This window comes from Temnothorax americanus, unplaced genomic scaffold (genome assembly GCF_048541705.1).
Source record: "Temnothorax americanus isolate GAGA-0224 unplaced genomic scaffold, ASM4854170v1 Scaffold11, whole genome shotgun sequence".
Classification (NCBI taxonomy): domain Eukaryota; kingdom Metazoa; phylum Arthropoda; class Insecta; order Hymenoptera; family Formicidae; genus Temnothorax; species Temnothorax americanus.
This window is the reverse complement of record NW_027509242.1, coordinates 2,995,685-3,016,193: the sequence shown is the minus strand read 5'-3', so window position 1 is coordinate 3,016,193 and position 20,509 is coordinate 2,995,685. Positions and strand designations below refer to the sequence as shown.

The following is a 20,509-nucleotide window of genomic DNA, read 5'->3' as shown; positions in this document are numbered from 1 at the left end:
GAGAGTAAAAAAGTGGAGTAGTGCAGCCAGTTCAGCAATAGAAAACGAACTTGTTATCTTTGAAACAAGGTGAAAATGATAAAAGTGATGAAATTCATTAGAGTATCTACGATTTCATTTGTAGAAGTAAATCCGTTCACTTTTGTAGTTTCAACTTTAATCTCTGTTTAACTTATTACTTTTTATCTTTTCATCTAAAATACATAGAACTATAGATTAGAACTAAAAAGATAAAAGATAAAGATAAAAAGCAAACAAGAAAATAGACCAATCACACTCGATTATTTTTCGAGCTCAAGGAGAATAATCGACTGTGATTGGTCTATTTTCTCACGGCCTTACGATTTTATGACTAAAAACTATGTTTATAGAAATGAACATAAGTCGCATTAACTATCAATTTCAAAAATTTCCCACATTTTTAATAATTCCGATGCCGAAAATTCCGATTTTTGACTCATGAAAACCAAAAGTCAAGCGCGTCTAGGAAAAGGAAAATTAAATTGAAAACAACGAAAAAAATTAATAATTAAATAAAATAATAAACATTTTTATATATTTTAAGCGATTCTATGGATAAATTAATCATTTGAGTTAACTGGAATTTGATCAAAATCTAAATATTAATTATTATGTAACACAATAACTTGAATATAGTTTAATTTAATTGATTGACTAATTAATAAAGTAATATCCTCGCTATTATTTTCTATAACAGATTTATTTTTTATTGTTTAACGGGAAACAAAGATCGAGAATTAGGAACGACAAATTATACAATTAGAAATCTAAATTAATTGTTGAGAGCAATCACGTCGAGCGTCGATGTTTTAAAATCGGAGTTCGGTCGAAGTCCTTTCCAATTCGCGCCACGTCATATCGTCGATACATCGGAGCATCGGAGTAAAAAAGCTCGGAGCAGAACTAATTGAAACATCCGCGCGTGACCGGTGCATCTTTTTACGCGCGTGCTCCTCTTTTTTTCCTTTACGCACAGCTACGCGGATCTGTATAATTATCGCGTCCGGTGTGTAACGGCACGGCCATAAAGAAATATTATACAGCGTGAATCGTTCCGGGAATCGAAGCTCGATATACAACGCGGCGCGGAATGATCGATCGCCACCCCGGCCGGGGGTGGGGGGAGAAACGATTGGAAACGATAGTCGACCGCGTTCAGAGCGGTCTGCTGACGTTCCACTCAAAGATGGCGTTGACGAGTGCGCCATGTTTCTCGTGATGTCCGAGCGTTGAGAGAGAAGAAAACTTTTTTCGGAAAAAGCGTGATCCGCGCGAGAGCAAAATGGCTGATGATGACCCGTGGCTGCTGAAGGAAGACGGCTGTTTGAACGTGGACACCGAGTGCAAGAGCATAATCTATCACGCCAGTCTAAACGTTCTGCTCATCACCACTGGCAGCGCACAAGTATACGTGTTCGATGTCAACTCCGGCGTGATCCTGCAGAGGAGTTCCCTGTCGGGTGAGCATGCGGCTCCACGCCGTCCGGATCGATTCACGCGCGGGGGAAGGGGGGGAAGGGGAGAGAGGTGGTCCCCGCCCGCGGGTCGCCGACGACGCCGGGAGTCGCCGCCCACGCGTCCGTCGTCCACGTCTCGGCCTCGGCCGTCTCTCGCGGCTGTCCGTGTCCGTTTGCGGAATACTGTGCAATAACGCTCCTCGCGCACGGCTCCCCCAAGGTCGCGCACGTCTCCTGAGTGCGCGCGACGAGGACGCTCCGGCGACGCTTCCACGTCGCGATCCCTCGGCGCGAGACCGCCGCCTTCGGAGCGACACCCCCCCGTTCGCCGTTTTTCATCCCCGCATCCCCGCGCGCGATCCGCAGGCTGCGACGAGGAGACGATCTCGCGCGGCCCGTTCCATTCCGCCCGCGAAATTTTCCCCCGTTCCTTTGTTCTGCGTGGCGCGAAAATAAATTGGTGTTTAAAAAGAAAATGCACGCGGTGCGATTAAAGGAGATAAATCTAATGATTATCGTCTATGATTGCGTGCGGTAATCCGATAACGTTCTTTGTTATTGTTCTGGAAGAGCCTCATCTATCTATTTTACAAATTGCCTCGGTCGGTTTCAGTCGGTACCTAGAGATAAGATAGTTTATGAATGATTTCTTCGTTCTTACATGCCTGCGTGTAAGAAAGCATTCTTCGGTATGGAAAATAAAAATGTGGAATGTTTCTCAAAATCGAGGGGTTTAAAAAATTAAATTGTGACCCATGTTTGTAAAACGACGCTTATAAGATCTGTGCTTAATTATTCTAAGATTGTATATTAAAGATATAGCAAAATGTTAGTATTTATAGGATATAAAATATGTATTGTGTTTATATATATAAACGTTCAAACAATTTTATGATATGTGATAATACAAAAATATTGTAATATTTAATACTAGCAATTTATGCAGTGATTAAAATGAAAGTACACGGTTTTTATGTAATATAATGCTTCTTACAAATTTTTATTAAGATATGTAACGTACTAATTTGCAATTTATTGAGATATGTTATAATCGAGAACGAAACGTGAAAAATTGTAAGATACGCTTATATTTATATCACAATTGCGATTGTTATAGGTAAACCAAATGGGAAGTTGCAAGGGATATACTTATCGGATGGAGTGGACAAAGTGCTGTATACGGACGGACGAGGGATTGGCATACGTAGCGATTACAATGGGGTCTTGCTGTTGGATACAATTTTGCAAACCCCGGTTTCTAAGAGCGAAGATATCGTGAAGCTGGAGCTGTTGCTGTCCGAGGCGACGATATTGCTTCAATGTTTACAGTGTGTGGAGTTGCCAGGTGTAGAACACTTGCTGGAGGTGCTGCAGGAACTGTCGAGTAAAATTGTTACGGCACAAGCGAACCAGAAGAAGGGTATCAAAGCTCAAAAAGTAAGTACATGCACAGTTTATAAAATTGATTATTTTATATGGATGTATCTCAAAACTATTGTAGTTATCATAGATGTTTGGCGAGAATTTAAAAGTAAAGAAATTATTTTTTAAAGATATGTTTGTTAGAAACCTAAAGTATTTTTTAGTAACTTAATCTTTATAAATATACATAGATTATAATTTTTGGTCAATTGATTTAAATTAAACAGCTGATTACAGAGATATTTAATATTGGAAGGTTTAAATTTGTGTTAGATAATATGATTGCGAGAAATAATTAAAGATATTGCTGTAAAAACTTGTTATATATTTTCTGCTGAATAAAAATTAATGCAATTTAATATTATAAATAATGTATGTATGTAAGATACACGTGTATTTAGTAAATTTTATATCATATATGTAGCACTAATACCTGTCGGTGTTAAAACTCCGCGTATAAAAATAATGCAAAATTTTAATTACAGTGGAATACGATATGCTTGGAGCTACCGCACGGGTCTTTAAAACTCGTCTGTTCTGGTTTGGTGATGGAATTAAAAAGGCAAAATCGGCATATAGCAGCACTGCCCATTGCCTCCGCGATCAATGAACGACTAAATGGCCTATTGCCTAGTCTTGCGTTGGAAGGTGGTCCCACTGATAGAGCGTTAATGTTTAGCGAAGCAGCACGTCGTAATACTTTTCCAAAATGGCCACACATGAATTACAAGTATGTAATCGTGTCACGAGTGTTTTTGTCAAATCTAGATTAGTGACGTAATCACTTTTATTCCACAATTTTTTTTTATATTCTACATTCATGTTTAAAGCGATGGATGCAGTTGAACTTACAATACAGCCATAAAATTGTAATTGAACGTATATTTCAGATGGGCTTTACCTGATCAAATGGCGCAGGCTGGTTTCTATCACGAGCCGAATGCTACCGGCGATGATAGAGCGATGTGTTTCACTTGCAACGTGTGCTTGGTATGTTGGGAGCCCACAGACGAGCCATGGTCAGAGCATGAAAGGCATTCGCCCGCGTGTCCCTTCGTCAAGGGTGAATATACGCAGAATGTTCCGTTATCCGTGACTCTCGCAACGGCTCCCGCTCGCGAGGCAGGCGATACGGTGGACGTCATAGGTACTACTAATGTCACAGGCCTCGCGGCTACAGCCTCTTCCAATGGTTTTGTAAATATTTGGAACATAACGAATCAGTTAAAGGTAAGCTACGCGAGAAAAGTAATATAAAGTAATTATAAAGTAATTGCAAAGTAATATAAAGTAATATAATATATATCATTATTTTGCAGAGAGAAGTATCATTTTATATATCACCCTTGGATCAAGAAATAAACAATAAGGAATCGATACAGTTTTGTGCCGCGAGAAATTTGACGCCTCCATATTTAACAAATCTAGGATCGGACTCAGATCCACTTTCGGAATACAAACCCTCGTCGTTCTATAAAGTGCAGGTTACCGCGCTTTCGGTGGTGGGATCTCCGGCGACCCTGAAAGAGGAAGCGAAAAGCACCAACTCCACGATTTCGTCGTCCGTGAACATCGAGACGGCAGAGCATAAAATTCGACCGTGCTTAGTGTGCGGGGTCACAGTGACGGTTAATAATCCCTCGCAATTAAGAACTTTAGAGAATGTGTGGGCCGCCTCGAGCGATCTCGCGAGCTCGTCGTCGTTGGTTCGCGCGATGAACAGTGTAAATAGTGCTGCCAGTGATACTCTAGATATAATGAAGGTAGCGGGTGATAGGTACATATCGTCGAGGTTGCATTACTTAGTGCTGTACGACTTTCATCATAAGGCCGCGACGGCGCAACCCATCAAGGAGGACAATTCTAAAGAATCAAAGACTAAGAAGACCCTATCTGGGACAGGAACTAGCGCCAGCTCGAACGGCGGCCGCCAAGAGAGTTTGTACCAGGAGCTCTTTCTCGGTAAAATTTTCTATGAAGTGCCAGTTATCGAAGATGTAGACTCGGACATGGTAGTCGGTCCGCATTACGACGGTATCTTCCCGACCACCACTCTAACTGCCTCGTCCTCCAACGGCATTTACTCGAGTCCCATCGGTATTCCTTTCGGTCCGGCCCCGACAACGTCGACGCCCTATGATCCCAATTTCGCTCCTATCAACGGCTCGACCCACTTCGCATCGACATCCGACTTGACAACGATAAACAAAAAGAGCTTAGATCTTATGAAGATTACCAAGGCAGAACCGGTGGTCGTTAAGACGCTAGCGATAAACGCTCCAGATTCTCTCCGCATTACGTACATAACTACGTCCAAGGACGGGAGATATCTGTACGTCGCGATGTGTCCCGCAGCGGATAACGCTTCTGTCGAATCTTCCTCGTCAAATACCAATCAGATGGACGTTGACGACGAAAGCGATTTCTTCCCGCAGAAAAGTTACATGTACTGGGACCATAACGACAGCCAGTCCGGCAAATTGATAAACGGCGAGATTCACGGTAACGAGAGCAGCGCGAATGCCATGCTGCTCGTGTACGCTCTGGATTTCACGGGCCCGGTGGTGAAAGTGGCGTCGGAACCGCTGGTGAAGCGAGAATTACCTTTGGAGCAGGCGCCGGTAGAGCATGTACTCCTTCCTCTCCAAGAGAAACAAAAGTGCACGTCGTTTTCTACTAATTCTAGTACCAATTCCACTAGTAATTCAGCCATTCAGGAACCCGCCGGACAAGTTGCCCTCGTATGTAAGGACGGTGTGGTCAGATTATTGAACTTGAGTACGCTGAAGACTGTAACGGAGGCGAGATTAGATGGAAAGAAATTCATTTCTGCGACTTATTGCAACAGTAAGTGTCCTTAAAGTGTTTCTGAAAGGGAACCAAACGAGAGCACCCCTGGGAGATTAATCTGAAGTATTTGTGGGGATTGTGTCGAGAACTTGATGTGTTAAGGCTGCTGGCTTTTTCAGGTTTGGAAAGGCTGTGTGTGTGCACGAGCGATGGTACATTGCATTTCTTCATTACGGCGGAGGAAGAGGATTCCGCAGAGGAGAAGGATGATGTGGATGATGTGAATATGGGTAGTGAGGGAAGCTGTACTTGTGAAAATATAGCTCCTAGTACATCAACGTCGTCGATTTGTTAGTAAGTTCCACGCAGCAAACGTTTTGTTTTGGAATTTGGAATAGCCGAACATTTTCAAAGCTGTATAATAAAGCTGTTTCTTGCAACATTAATTATAGAACACTGTGTAAAAGCAACATCTTTTATATTTGTTTATTTACTCTTAAATGTTTGTATTTTAAACGTTTCAGCGATGAGCTATTAGCGCATAAGTCGAATTTGTCTTACTGGGACTTAGGGCTGTTGTATGAACTTACACGATTCAGTCGACATTCTCCCGCGTATAGCGCGACCGTCCCTCCATGTTGGAGTGAAATGATGCAAGCTCAGAGGCAGAGACGTCATCCGCAGCATCTTCATCAATCGGAAGATCAGCATCATACAAGAACATGGCGGTTGCAAAATGATGCGTAAGACGACACGATTATAAACGTTTATATATCTCGAGACATTTTCGAAAAAACCGTCTTATTTTTTTAATTGCGGGTTCTTCAAATTATTAAATATCTATTAAAAATTAATGAATTGTAAATTACACACACTAGCGATACATTGCAATTTTCGATAAGAAATTGGACAAAGAATCTTCGGTTGAAAGAAAACACACACACACACACACACACAATTTTAAAATTACAACATATTTATATGTTATGTTAGGACTACTTGGGATGAACACGTATTCGAGCTTACTTTACCACGGAACGCAGCAGGAAGTATAGGGCACGTTGATGTCCGATTTACCTTGCATGCGTTCTGTCAAGAGTTACCGACTATTCAAGTCACTTTGTTGAAACAAAATATAAAGAGGATCGGTCATCAGAAGATACCAACCACCCCCGTAGATGAGAGAATTGAATTTAACATAGGAGCTGAGCAAAAGAGCGAAAATCCGGTTATCACAGAGGAATATCAACGTCAGCATAACACCGAAATCCTCTGTGGTCCTATCGACTTGCACCGTTGCGTAGACTTGTCTTGCCGTTCGGGATGTGTAACATTGACAAGCCCGAAATTATTTCGCTCGAAAGCTAGAACGTTGCTCGTTCACATCAAAGCTTTAGTGGATCAAAAGGATGGAGTGAGTAATGTATTTATCAATCTTTCATTACGTTCCGTCTTTATACACGATAGAATCGGTGTTTGATTAAAGTATTTCCGTTTCTTTTTCTATTCTCAAGTCTGCGAAATCAAAAGCAAATTTAGCAGAAAGTAAACCACCTACTTGTAAAAAGCTGAAGATATTTGAAGTACGTCCTCTTGTACCCCCTAATGCTGGGGAACGATTTGACGAAGGTGCAAATAGCAAGAAGTTAGGATGCTACGTTGGTAAATATGATTTAAGGATTTATTAATCTCCTAATAAAATAAATTAAAATGCTAATCTAATTAAAATGAATTTATTATGTATAATATATATATGTAGTATATATAAAAGTCATTATGTAATTTACGAAGAAAATTTTTATACATTTTTTATATTTGTGATAATTTTATTGTCGCTAGATTTTTGACATAATTAATAAGAAAATATGCTGGTTGTTTTGCATTGAAAATTTTGCACATCAAGAAGCTATATGCACCTATTTTCTATTTAAGGTTGCAATTGGATTCACGAGATCTCCATCACCGTGAGATCAGTAAATCCCACCAGCATGCCCGACGAAAGGATGCAGAGATGTGCTATGTTAGAATCTAAAACCTTTGTCGATAATCTTTTGAATGTCGCATGCTTGCAAGTACCTGTCGAGTAAGTAACAAGGATAGTAGAAACCTAACGATGTCTGAGCTTGTAGAAAAAGTTAATACCTAAATAAATACGTTTTCAGCTCTCCTGTCGTACAATCTATAGCTCTTGACATTCTAATATGGGTAGCCTCAATAAGATTAACGAGATTGCGCAGTATTCAGAATAGCACGGAGATTAAAGCTCTTCAATTGGAGACAATACGTTCCGTGCAAGGACGATTATCCAGCTTATTACGAACATGCCTCTTGCACGCTGGCAGAAGTATAGCGCACAAATGCGTTAAGTTGATTGTTCTTTGCAGCGGGTAAGCGATCATTCATAATAATATTGACTTACGATACATTATTTGAAGAATTAATAAACAGAAAAATTTACTATTCTTTTTAGAGGGTTTTATAACATAGAGGATTCACCGGCTCAAACCTTCGACGAGGCCATGCTCTCTGTATTGGTCAACTTGCTGCCGTCGATAGTGGAAGTTCACTGGGCTGGTTCATTAAGATGGCTTCAATTACTCATTACGAGATTTTTGCCATTAGATAGAAATTACAGTATTGCCCATAAATGTGTCTCCCTGGTGCAACAGATAGCCGCTGAGATATCTAATAGAGTGAATCCTTACCATTTGTTGCTCGCTACAAGGTTGAGTATTTCTCCACTGTTTCCTTATAATTTCTATATTTTTTAATTGTGTTGTAATCTTAATAAACAAATTTTTTTTAAGGTTCGGTCTATATAACACGCCTTTTGAGACGGAACTTTTCGACTTAGAACCACCAATGTTACCAAAGTTTAGTTCAATACCTGTGACATATGCGTCCGTTGTAACCAGCGAGCAAACAGGCCCGTCTGTTGCTTCGTCAAGTGCTGTACACCCGTCTAAGATATCGCAGGATTCCATTGATTTGAGGGACCTACTCACACTGCCTACGCATCCCGCTAGTGAATTTGTAATATCCAGCAAATTAAAGGCATTGTGTGCCAATCACAATATGAAGGGTCTCCTCGAGGTAATATTATTTATTTAAAAATAAGATAATTTATGTCAACTGTATTTTCCACATTATTTTAATATTTGAACGTCGATTTAGGTTGAACCTCTTCATTTCACTTGTCACGCTGCCTCCGACGGCACGAAGATGGAGAAAATCGATCCTGGCACGAACACAATTAATATTGGTCCCACTTTGTATGATAGTACAACGACAAGCAACAACGGTGTGCCTGATATTAAAACGATACATCACACTCACACATATGTAAGTGTCCCTGCATATCTTAAATCTAGTAAGAGTTGCGGTATCATTTTCGAGATAAAGTGTGAATTATTTTGTAACGATGATATAAGAGCGAACAAATGAAGCGCCACGATATCATTAATAGCGATAGTATAATATTAGCAGTAGACTCTCGAGCACAATTGTAAGTTTCGTACGATCTGCGAAATAGCGTGCCAAATAAATTCTCAGCGTTCGTAGAATAGGCAAGGCGAATTACGTTCTTTCGCAATTAACAGTGGCCGTAATGACTGTTCAAAGTCATAAATTTGTAAACGGCATATATACAGTATAGATGTTAGAGTAGATGAATTTTAATTCAGATAGAAATATTAATTGTAGAACTTGGATGCTGGATCGCTAGGACCACATGTTCAAGCTAAATCAACAGCTACATTAAGCGATCTGCTTAGTATGTATACAGGAAGAGTGCTAAAGAAGCCATCTCCGCAACTATTGCTCACACCTGATGAACAATCAGACTATGATGAAGCTAATGAAATGTCTGGCGATAACCAGACTTGGCATAGCACACAAAATAATATGCCTAGCTCACATATATTAAGTTCCATTGTAAAAGAAAAGTCATGCGTACAAAGTATCAATACCGCTGTAAACAAAGTTGAGGAGGGCAATCCTAAAAAGGTAGATTACGTAGACAAAGACACACGCACCACTCTTTTATTTTATTTTTTTATAAATTCTTGTTTCTGAGTTCAGTGATACACTTTCGTCGTCTTTTCGTCGTTTAATCGCTTTGTTAAATATGCTGATTGTAAAATAGAGACACTCGTTCTATAGAAAATTCTCTGTCTGTCAAGCGCAGCTGATGTTGAGTGCAAGTTGCATGAGTTATATGAAATTTATTGAATTATGTATTTGATGTTAATTATCCTTGCATATACCATTTTTTATATGCTAGGTTTTTCTCATTTTTTTTAAATTGTAAGTTACTTATTCACAACAAGGAACTAGCTACCAACTTAGTTTTATATTAACACTATCATTTAGACTTCGTATTTTTTATGTGTACGTGCAGCCGACACAGTTTGTTCTTTATTTTACACATTCGCTTTACTGTTTCGTGTAATTAGGGCTAGTTATTATATCGATTTAATATATCACGTAAAATTTTATTTTACTTTCTATGTACATGCTATTGTACTACACGGAAATCGTGATTAGTTTTGCAACAGTCCAGACAGACTCGTCTCTCTGTACATACACATCAATAGATCTACAAATGTGTGTATCCAGAAAATTACAAAGTTGTGATTTATGTTCCAATTTGTAATTCAACTGTTTGAGGTGTGTCATAATTAGCGACTTTAACACAATGACAAATTCTATAATTAATGAAGAATTGATTTTTTCTTCATTAACGTTTTATTGAACTAACATTTATTTTAAACTAATTGCAGATATGATTCGGTTATTTATTTGTCATTTTTAGTTCGCAATTCGAAAATTATGTTGATTAGAAATCCGATAGAGAATGTGTCATTAAGATTATAGTTGCGAGTCATGAGACATTATATATAGCATAATTCTTTATGTATTTCAGTATGTATTCGAAATGCAATTGCCTTTCCCACAGTAATAATTGCCGCAGTGAATAAAATATTCTGCTTTCTTATATTTTTGGCACATTGCATTTGGGAAGTGTGTAAGCTTAAAAAAATTATTATTTCACTAGGATTAATAAATATAATGTATGTTGCAGCGAGAAGACATTACATTCCCATGGGGAAGATTGCTGTGTTGGCCACCTCAGCAAGCGTTGGTCGTCGAACGGATGCATTCGGGAGCTCGTCGATTCGTTATTTTAGACTTCGGATCACCTGTACTACTGACCGATCTGATGATACCTTCGTGCAACGATTTGGTATCGCTGTCCATAGACATCTGGACTAAAAGCGAAGAAATAGATGGCACGCGGCTTATCGTCGCTGGTGACATTGGAAGTAAGCCGTTGATTGTCTGTGATCTTCAGCCACCGCCTGTATGTAGATATCTCAAGGTAAATGTAACACATGAATAACAATAAATCTTTATTTTAGTTATTCCTTTTCGCTTACCATGTTCATAAACCGTTTTTTGATCTTATTTTTTTATTCTTTTTATTTTATAAGTCTTTGATATCTCTAAAACATTATTTTAGGCAATTAAAATCGCGATTTTTGTCTACAATATTTTTTGTTATTTTTTTAATTTTTCTTCTTTATTCATATCAATTCGCGTGTGTCTGCTTGCTTTTTTCTACGCTCTACTTAAATAATATTAATCGAGTTTTTATTCATAAATTAATATTTATTTTGTACGATTATTATAGATCACTACAATAGGACGCTATGGAATGTCCACAACTACGTGTAAAATACCATTAGGAATGTTTTACGGACATATGGTAGTTTTGCCTGGGGAAGATTACTCGGAAGTAAATGATGCTTCGTCATTTGATGCCGACATTTTTGATTCTTCTTTACAAGCTACCATTGATACACAGTGTAACATATTATCGGCTCTAGCGGAAGATGTACAATGCAGGTATTGTATATAATTAAGATAGAATAAAAGAAATAGTGATAGAAAAATAAGTTTGTGTGTGTGTGTGTGTGTGTGTGTGTGTGTGTGTGTGTGTGTGTGTGTGTGTATGTGTTTTCTGTTAATGCATAAAAATGTCTTCTTCCTTTCAGATTTAGTTTAGCTACTGAAAGATTAAAAACTTTGTTGGACCCATTACTGTGTTCGGAAACCCCTAATGTTATGCATATGCAAAATTATCTGTATTACAACAAGATACTTAATGAAAGTAAGGAACAGCCATCGGCGAAGATAATGTCGACGTACCAAGTGAGTTATAATTATGAATGTTGTTCTTAGATAAGAATGACTGTTCATTATTTCAACGAAGAAATCGATACAATCTTGGTTGATATATATATATCAGTATATTGATTTATTATGTTGTAGGAATGTACCATGTTCCAACATCAATTAAATGTTGTACGAAGTGTCTGGCGACGTCTCGAGTGGTGGAGAGGTTTGCGGAATGTGCCAACAACGTCCTTCGCGAACGCACCTACTGACAAATTACGAGTTCTTGAAGAAACTCTACTTGACATTCTACTGTATACTGTGTACGAAATTGGCCCAGTACCTAGTGTACGTATACATTATAGCAGATTTTAAATGCTCGAAGTTATGTGATAAATTGCCAAAATAATAAAATTATTTACGCTTTTGATATTTGATATTGGCACATAACTAATTTTATTGCTCTATATATGACAAACTTTATGTACGACGTGACTGTTCTTTTTAAATATAGGTTTACCGACCAACGTCGTTATATGAAGTTTTTACTCCAACAATTTGTGAGAAGTTTTTTCATTCGATATGCGTTGTAACGCCAGCCCCACGTTTGCAACTCCATGCTGCTGCGCTCTTGGCTGGCATGGCAGGACATCAACCGTGGTGGGGCAACTTCTTATCCAACACTCTGATAAATCTTTACTCTTCGGCGTCCACTCATATTTTTCCGCAAGATAGGTGAGGTTTGGAATATCTCACTTTGCACTTAACACGCATATGAGACTTGTAAATATTATACATGATGTAAAAATGAAAAGAAGCAAGTCTGAGAAGAGAATTCAGGAAGATTACTTTTTTTTTGTTTTTATAAAATACATGAATTAATGTTTAAATGTAATTTTATAAAACACATCTCTTTATAATCGAATTTTGTTTTTAGGGTGTTTATTTTATTAACATTCCTCGGACGGAAGTCATTAATAGCCGGAGGAAATAAATCTTCAGTTATTGAAGCTATGGTTCGTACATTGGGTAAATTACTGGCTCCTCTTACCAACGCGCCATCCAATTCCAATCGACTGGACGTCACCTTAATCGGCTGGGTATTATTATTTCTTTCGGTATGCTTAGACACTATCGCACCACCGCCCTGTTTCGAGGACAATCACGAGAAAACTAGAGAACAAGGTATTTTATATACGGCGTATTTATGCACAGCATTTTTACAATGTTTCTTTCACTAATCATTAGCGAATTAAAAAAAAAATTATAAAGGAAAAGCAATTCTATGTACATATTATAGTGAAAATATTTTAAGATAAATGCTAATAATTCAGTGCTTTTTATTTATTGTAATTGTGTAACAGAATAATATCTCTATAATGTTTGTTTCGGAAGGTTTATTTTCTCGTTGGGAGTTCATTCAAGGAGAATCAGCCATGCAAAGGAGATATGTCAATGCTAACCGTTCGTCAGCCTCTCGTAGTTACCGTAAAAGATTACAAAAACGGTTATTGCATCATAAACAGCAGCTTCATGAATTAGAACAAGCAAAAAAGTCTGCAGCATCCAAAGTATGTATAACGTCAAAGCGATAATTTTGATAAATTTTCGTAAAATGATTGATAAATTAAAAAATATATACATATATCATATTATTTAGGCTACCAGTATGTTTGCATAGACTTACATATATCAGAGTTTATACTTTGAGTTAATTTAATAATATATATAAAAATAATATATGTGTATATGATATATTCAGGGATTAATGACTCTTTCATCTGACGCCGCTACATTGTACAATAAAGTGGAAGCAACTCTGAAGGTTCAAGAACGTTATTTCAAGAAGACACTGAAGCAACATTCCGCAAAGCATTACAAGGATATTCTCAAGAGAAACGAGTCGCTGCTTCGCAGCCCGTGTTGCAGTCAAGCGCGACAGTCTAATACTAGGTTGGTATAAAACAAGAATTTTAATTTTTTAAGAGTCTGATCTTTAAGACACGTGATGTGATTAAGAAAAATATCTGTACACATTTTTTATTACATATATTTATGTATCTGCAGCAAATCATCGGACGTCATGGATTTGGAAGTGGAGTACAATATGACAAATCTATCTCATCAGAATGTTTTGCCAGTGGCTCGCGGTCTCATTGCGCTCATTTTACATAATTCGGCTAATGTGGATATGTTTCTGTTAGCTTGCAAGGTAAGCTCTACTAAGGTCTACTTTAAAAACACAAACTATCAACGTGCATGGGTTCTTTTTAGGCTCATACTGTAAGATTTTGTTTAATTACATTTTACTTTGATTCGACCGAAGTCGAATTTCATTATTTGTCCGGTTTTTTTTCAAAATTCGCAAAATTGCATTCCTTAAAAAAGAACTTTTTGTGTGAATTTGACAAAGCTCTGTATATTATTTGTCTTTGTAATCGGGTATTGTAATTTGTAATCTGAAATTTGACATACATTATAAAATGTAACGTGTATTAAAAAAAAAAATTACATAGACTAAAACATGAATCTTTCGATATCTCTTAACAACAATTAATTGTATAGATAAGGCAGTTGGATCTATCTTGTAATATTTACGCGGCTTTGTAATTATACATCTATAATTACATTTTTGAATTATCGTACATAGGTAGTCGCTAGGCTAGTAGTATCTACACGTCCCGCAATAGGCTTGTGCGAGCTTATGACTGAGGAACAACTCTTGAAATTAATCAGATTGGCAACGGATACATCTGACGCTGCTTGGTCGTCGCATGCTGTTTCCTGTCTTCTGATGGACCTGTTAGAAGGTGATTGTAATTTATACTTGTTATAGTTCGCCACGAAGAAACTCTCTCTCTCTCTCTCTCTCTCTTTTTTTTCTTTTTTTTTTCTTTTTTTTTATAAAACAGTAAACCTTAGCGATTTGATTAAAGTATAAAATAAATTAACAAAACTTGATTTGTGCAGGAGGACGATTGTACCCTAGAGCATGTACTTCTACGCACGAAAGTAGTCCATCGGAGGAGATTTTCGACTCTGTTGTGATTCATACGGACGAAAGTCGTGCGGCAGAGGAGGACTCGACCAATGTTGCTAGCACCAGTGCACCTTCCGCTTCTACATTAGGTGAAGGATTCGCCGAAGGAGACGCAGACGAGGAAGTGCAAGTAGTAACTTCGACCACTGCTGGCACGTCAAAATCCAACGGTTATCTGCCGTCCCTTTTGGAATCCGACGATAGCGAATTGGAAGACTTTCTAGACGACATATTGGAGCGTGGCAGAAATATGTTGAAGAAAGACAGCACAGTTTCGAAAATTTTAACTTCTGCCATTACTGGGTATCTAGAACTTTTCTCTTTTTTTCCTGGTCTTCAAAAAGAAATGGTTTTTAAATATTAACGATTAATCATAAGCACTAACTTTTTTTGTAACGTTAAATGCTGGCACAGAATGTTCTTAATAGTTATTAAAGCAACACTTTGTTTATTTTATTTGCTACGTTTGTATTTGATGTACACTAAAATTCATAACAATTTCCACGATAAAACAGTTTAATTTTATAAAAATTTCACACGGAATCTCATCTGTATCTAGCAGTGCTTAAGAGTTGATATAACTTATTTTTTACGTCAACTTTATATGGCACATTTGATTAAAAAGTAATGATATATTTTTAGGAGCATCTCTTTAGCGATGGACGCACGCTTGGAGTACGGAGTTGAAATGGGCGTAGAAATATCATTGAGGATACTGTCTACGGTCGGCATGTACAATCTACCTCACAGCATAAATGCGACAATACACGTTAGTTTGTATATTATATTGCTTTTCTTATTTTTTGCATTGTTTTAATAACTAGGATATTACACACTTCTTCAAATGTATGTGTTAGAGGTTTTAAAACATTTTTTTAGTAGAGAAGAGAGAGGAATAATTATTAATATACTTGTTAAGAAATAATTATTGTAAAGTCATGCCATTATGCAAATCGAATTTTATATTATAGGTGCCGACAGAAGCAAATCGCTGTTGTCAACAACCGTTCTTGCGTATCGAAACGAGTGATAGAAGTCAGGAAAGCGGAAACTTTCCTGATCCTACTCCTTCTAATCTTTCAATATTAACAAGATGTTTTGAAAAGATGTTCACAGACTTATATTTACGGGTGAGTTATTTATTATTGAAGTAAAATACATTTGCGATATGTTATTAGATCAACGCAAAGACTTTATCGTTTTGACTTCTGTTTCAAACAACGTTACTGATTTAACATTTTTCTTTTTTCTTTAAAGAAATCAAGAACTTATTTCTAGATGAAAAAATTATATCAGAATTAAGGCTACTTTTAATTAACAAATTTATCTCTAAATTATATAATTTCTTTAACTTAATTTGACAAACTAAGTTATATATATTTATATTTTGTACAGTTGTTTCTAATTGACGCCGTTTTTAAGAAGCATACACATAATTAGATGGACTTGCTTTTATTCTTAGATCTTTTTTGTATTAAATTGAATTTTTTCTGATATATAATGCATATATTTTTATCTTATGTTTAACAGAATAATAGTACGAACTTGGAACTCGTTCTCCAACTTTGGTTTGCGCTGAATATGGACGCTGCTACTGAACATTCAAGCTCGCAGTTTGACCCCTCTTTAATACCTTTGATTTCACTCAGTCCAGCAGCCATTTCCAGTCTAATATCTGCACTCTCGTGGTAAATTAATAAATAAGATGCGAATTACGATAATGACATTTAATCTATCCTAAAACATGATACTAATATTTTTAATGCGTAATTAATTTATAAATAAATTTTAAGGCATACTGGGGTTTCGTTACGCGCTTGGTGTCTTGCGTTGCAATGTTTAACTATTGTCTGCAATCAGCCGGTACGAAGATTGGACGGCTTTGCAATAAGTCCTCCTATGGCTAGTTCTATTGTTAAAGAACGCAATACAGGCCCTATGTTGTTGCGCCTACTTTCCGGCAACGGATTAAATATCAATACGATGGATAAGCAATATATTATGGTGAGTATACGTTTTCTTTTTATGATTTATATAATGACTTATATGCCACGCATGTATGAGAATAGAATAATGTTTAATTGCATAATTTTTATGTTTTATTTACGATAGTATTTATATTTCAGGCCGGGCCTACAGTTTGCCAAGCATTACACGATTTTCTCATTAGGCTGGAAATGATGTGTGATGTTATTACGACGGATAGCTGTTTAGGTAACTCCCTGAAGGATTTTCTGCTACAAGTGATATATCAACTTGTGCAACCAAGTGGGCCTCTCATTTTAAGAAAGGGGCCTTTAGATGCGCAGTGCAAACTAATAACATCTGTAGTTAATCTGAATTATGTCAATACCGACTTGGGCATCGCTATGAGCATATCTGAATGCGTTGGTGTGTTGGTTTCGACATATGTCAAAGGATCTGAAGGTAAAATTTTTTCTTTATTAAAAAATTCCACAAATAATAGATATTAATAATAAAAAGCGAAAAAATTATAGTGAAAGAAGGAACTGAGCAGTTAATTGTTAACAAGGCTATTTTTTGAAATAGATTTTATATTGATTTTGAAAAATCACTTTATTTGATATACTGTTCCAAAAATTAGACATTGATTGTTAATGGTTTATCTCAGTTTTTGTCCTTGCAAGAAGATCGCAAGAGTCTCAATGCGCAAATGTTGTCCTTACAGTTGGCGCACAATGTGGAGGTGCGGTTGATTCGGCTAACCAATCTGGTAGTTTCGGTGGTCTGTTCGCTTGCGTGCTCGGCGGCGATGCGAGACAATGTCGCCCTGCATCGTGGGACACTTTAATCGTGGCTCTCATTAAATTAGTGTGCACTCTCATTCAGACTCCATTACCAAATGTACGTATTTTGTACCGTATACACAAGAATTATTAAAGAAATTTGTTTGCATTAGTTTACTTTTTATAACATATAAAATAATTGCATTTTATATTTTAATTTATTTGTGAATACTTCCTGTTCTATGCATTCTAGTGTGCTTCATTTGCAAACGTTTTACAGACTCGCCAAGATCAGTCAGAGGAATCGGCGGAAATGGAATTATCCGAGGCGACTTGGGGTTCTAAGAGCAATGTAACCGATTCTCAGAACGCGAATACTTGGCAAACGGACGAGAGTAAAGCAGCGGAGCAACGAAACTCTTTTCATCTACAACAACCTAAACCTAGCAAATCTTCCGTGCCTTGCCTCGCTGATACTGGTAACTACTAACGTATATATAAAAGATAACGTGTTTACTGCTCCACAAGTACGTCAAGTTTAATTAATTATATTCTTTGTTTTTAAGTTTTACAGCACGAGCCAACTATGATGCGTTTACTAGGTGCTCTCGGTCATAGCACGGGATCCTCGCTAGCTATGCTCTTAGGCGAAAGTACGAGTGCGGCATCGACCACCGAACTCGGCGATCCGGCTTCGATACCGGATGCGACATTCCAGCTCTTAACGACTCTTACAAAAAAGGCTAGCGATTCAACCCTAGTTCTCAAGCCGCTACTCCGCTATCTCTCCTCGTGTAAGAATTTATACATTATAGAATCGGAAGACTCATTATTTTCCGTTATTTAATTCTGCGCGAAAAAAAATATAGCACGAAATCTTTTTAATACAAAGTCTTGTCGAGAAAATAAGACGTCGCACGATTACTTGCAGCATGCGGGGAAACCGAGTTGGGAGTTATGCAACTGTCCGAACCACTTCTTTGGTACATCCTAAGGGTATTGGACAACGCCTCGTCGTTATCTATTTTTACCGCGATGGGCGGCGTAAAAGTGCTTTGCGAGAATCTCGTGAGGTCGAGTAACAGTGGTACCGCCGGCGCTTCCACCTCATCGGGGGTGATCGCTCTTGTCATGGAACATCTGTCGAACGCGCCAAACGTGATGCAGATGATGGCGAGCAGCAGTAAGAAAGGTGTCAGCTCGCTGGAAACTCACGACGACGGTTTACTGAATTTTGCGCCTCTCGGCTCGATATCCTGGTTAAACCCGACCGCGCAGCCGGCGGACGTTCTCATACAAAACGCAACTCCCCACAAACGCGCGAGAACACCGGCATGGTCGTATCACTTTTATCCCGACGAGGCGTGGGTCGACCTCACCATCACTTTACCGTGCGCTATCCTGCTTAGGAAAGTGGAGCTACAACCACATCTCACGGCGTTGTCCAGTAAGTTTATAATCTCTCAATTTTTATGAAGATAATGACGAAATTCTCAAGGTTTTATGATTAGCGTTCTTTTCTAGCAATACATAGGGTATTCTTCATTAAACGCATTTCCTTTAAACTGCAGATTCTTTCACTAAAATAAAAAATTTTTGTAAAAGAGAAACTGATTTAAGATACACCAAAGAATTCGCGGTTCGAGAGAAGTGCGATTGGTGAGAAAGACAAACCCTGTAATTAAACAGAAAACTTTTTTTTTTACACGCGCATATTTGTTTGACAGCATGTCCATCGGCTGTAGCGCTTGAAGTTTCGAGGGAAAGTAACGGTCCATTGACGCCAGTTTGTCCGCCGATGCCGACGGCGGGGTTGACGTATATACGCGTTACTTTAGCACAACCGGAAGTCGCGACTTCCGTATTGGTGCGCCTGTACAAACCACGGGACTCGACAAACATAAATCTCAGTCAAATAAGATTGCTGGGTACCACCGCATTCGGCGAAATTAAAACGAATCCGGACACGATAGACGAGGAACAACTAACGAAGACTAGGTATAACATTATTTTCTGTCTTGTCCCCAAAGTGAGGCCATTGGCTCTGTTAATCTTTAACCGTGGGTTAAAGATTTATCACGGCTATGAGGATTCAAAGAATTTATTTCTGATAACGTTTATGTAGCTTGGGTTGGCTGCGATTACTGCATCAGTGCTTATCGGTAAGCACGCTGAACAGTAATCTGGCCATCGAGGTGCTTAATTCCGCGGCTTCGGTCGAAGGCCTCGTCGAGGCATGCTGCAACCTCCTGTTACTCCCAGCACCGTCTCTCTTTACTCCCAACTTGGAGAGGGTTCTATTACAACTTGGCTTACACTCTCGAGAGCTTGGACTTCGTCTCATTGGTCTTTTACTCAACAACAGGTCCACCCCTTTCTTTCAAGGTATCGCTTTGTTCTCCGTTTTCTGCAAACAAAATCAGCAATGGCCTTAAACATAGATAAACTAAGCGACCGTCTTGAGCCTCGTACTTTGAAAAGGCTCTTGCATTCCAAATTATTTAGTTAGACTCTTCACGCAAGTACATGTTACGAACGAGGAAAAGATAATTTCTTTTTATTTATATCTTTGTTATTTACACGAGATGTGTAAATTATGACATATAAATTAGGGAATATGTAATATTTTAAATATCTGTAAGTAAAATTGATAATATTTGCTAGTTTATTCAGTGTTTTCTGCAAAGTAGCTTACATTATTTAAAATCTTATAATAAATATTAATTTTTTGTTGGTATTGATATTAACGAAAATGTTTTATTTACGAATATTAAAGCTGTTTCTGAATAAAATATTTTATATAGTAATCTCTTTTTTTTTAATTTATTATGCTATGATAATATGCTATGATAACT

The 20,509-nt window shown here is 37.8% G+C and overlaps 1 protein-coding gene across 3 annotated transcripts in view; it reads left to right on the top strand.

The window, feature by feature from the left end:
* The first annotated feature begins 1,023 nt into the window (after window positions 1-1,023).
* Window positions 1,024-20,509, top strand: part of Bruce (BIR repeat containing ubiquitin-conjugating enzyme) — a 28,090-nt gene continuing 8,604 nt past the window's right edge. The window contains exons 1-37 of one of the 3 annotated variants that reach the window (XM_077422479.1): window positions 1,024-1,481; window positions 2,596-2,915; window positions 3,386-3,630; window positions 3,791-4,130; window positions 4,220-5,747; window positions 5,870-6,044; window positions 6,215-6,433; window positions 6,684-7,104; window positions 7,205-7,352; window positions 7,623-7,773; window positions 7,853-8,077; window positions 8,161-8,415; window positions 8,498-8,783; window positions 8,865-9,032; window positions 9,393-9,695; window positions 10,774-11,070; window positions 11,383-11,597; window positions 11,747-11,903; window positions 12,024-12,215; window positions 12,382-12,602; window positions 12,805-13,052; window positions 13,263-13,438; window positions 13,630-13,820; window positions 13,935-14,079; window positions 14,518-14,677; window positions 14,838-15,210; window positions 15,550-15,676; window positions 15,879-16,037; window positions 16,438-16,595; window positions 16,701-16,911; window positions 17,034-17,334; window positions 17,597-17,772; window positions 17,935-18,133; window positions 18,221-18,448; window positions 18,586-19,101; window positions 19,382-19,652; window positions 19,780-20,039. In XM_077422479.1, the coding sequence (XP_077278605.1) occupies window positions 1,304-1,481; window positions 2,596-2,915; window positions 3,386-3,630; window positions 3,791-4,130; window positions 4,220-5,747; window positions 5,870-6,044; window positions 6,215-6,433; window positions 6,684-7,104; window positions 7,205-7,352; window positions 7,623-7,773; window positions 7,853-8,077; window positions 8,161-8,415; window positions 8,498-8,783; window positions 8,865-9,032; window positions 9,393-9,695; window positions 10,774-11,070; window positions 11,383-11,597; window positions 11,747-11,903; window positions 12,024-12,215; window positions 12,382-12,602; window positions 12,805-13,052; window positions 13,263-13,438; window positions 13,630-13,820; window positions 13,935-14,079; window positions 14,518-14,677; window positions 14,838-15,210; window positions 15,550-15,676; window positions 15,879-16,037; window positions 16,438-16,595; window positions 16,701-16,911; window positions 17,034-17,334; window positions 17,597-17,772; window positions 17,935-18,133; window positions 18,221-18,448; window positions 18,586-19,101; window positions 19,382-19,652; window positions 19,780-20,039 (9,943 nt within the window). In that variant the 5' untranslated portion in view covers window positions 1,024-1,303. Of the gene's footprint in view, window positions 1,482-2,595; window positions 2,916-3,385; window positions 3,631-3,790; window positions 4,131-4,219; window positions 5,748-5,869; window positions 6,045-6,214; window positions 6,434-6,683; window positions 7,114-7,204; window positions 7,353-7,622; window positions 7,774-7,852; window positions 8,078-8,160; window positions 8,416-8,497; window positions 8,784-8,864; window positions 9,033-9,392; window positions 9,696-10,773; window positions 11,071-11,382; window positions 11,598-11,746; window positions 11,904-12,023; window positions 12,216-12,381; window positions 12,603-12,804; window positions 13,053-13,262; window positions 13,439-13,629; window positions 13,821-13,934; window positions 14,080-14,517; window positions 14,678-14,837; window positions 15,211-15,549; window positions 15,677-15,878; window positions 16,038-16,437; window positions 16,596-16,700; window positions 16,912-17,033; window positions 17,335-17,596; window positions 17,773-17,934; window positions 18,134-18,220; window positions 18,449-18,585; window positions 19,102-19,381; window positions 19,653-19,779; window positions 20,040-20,509 lie in introns of all 3 variants that reach the window. The other 2 variants (XM_077422471.1, XM_077422485.1) reach the window with 2 other exon arrangements.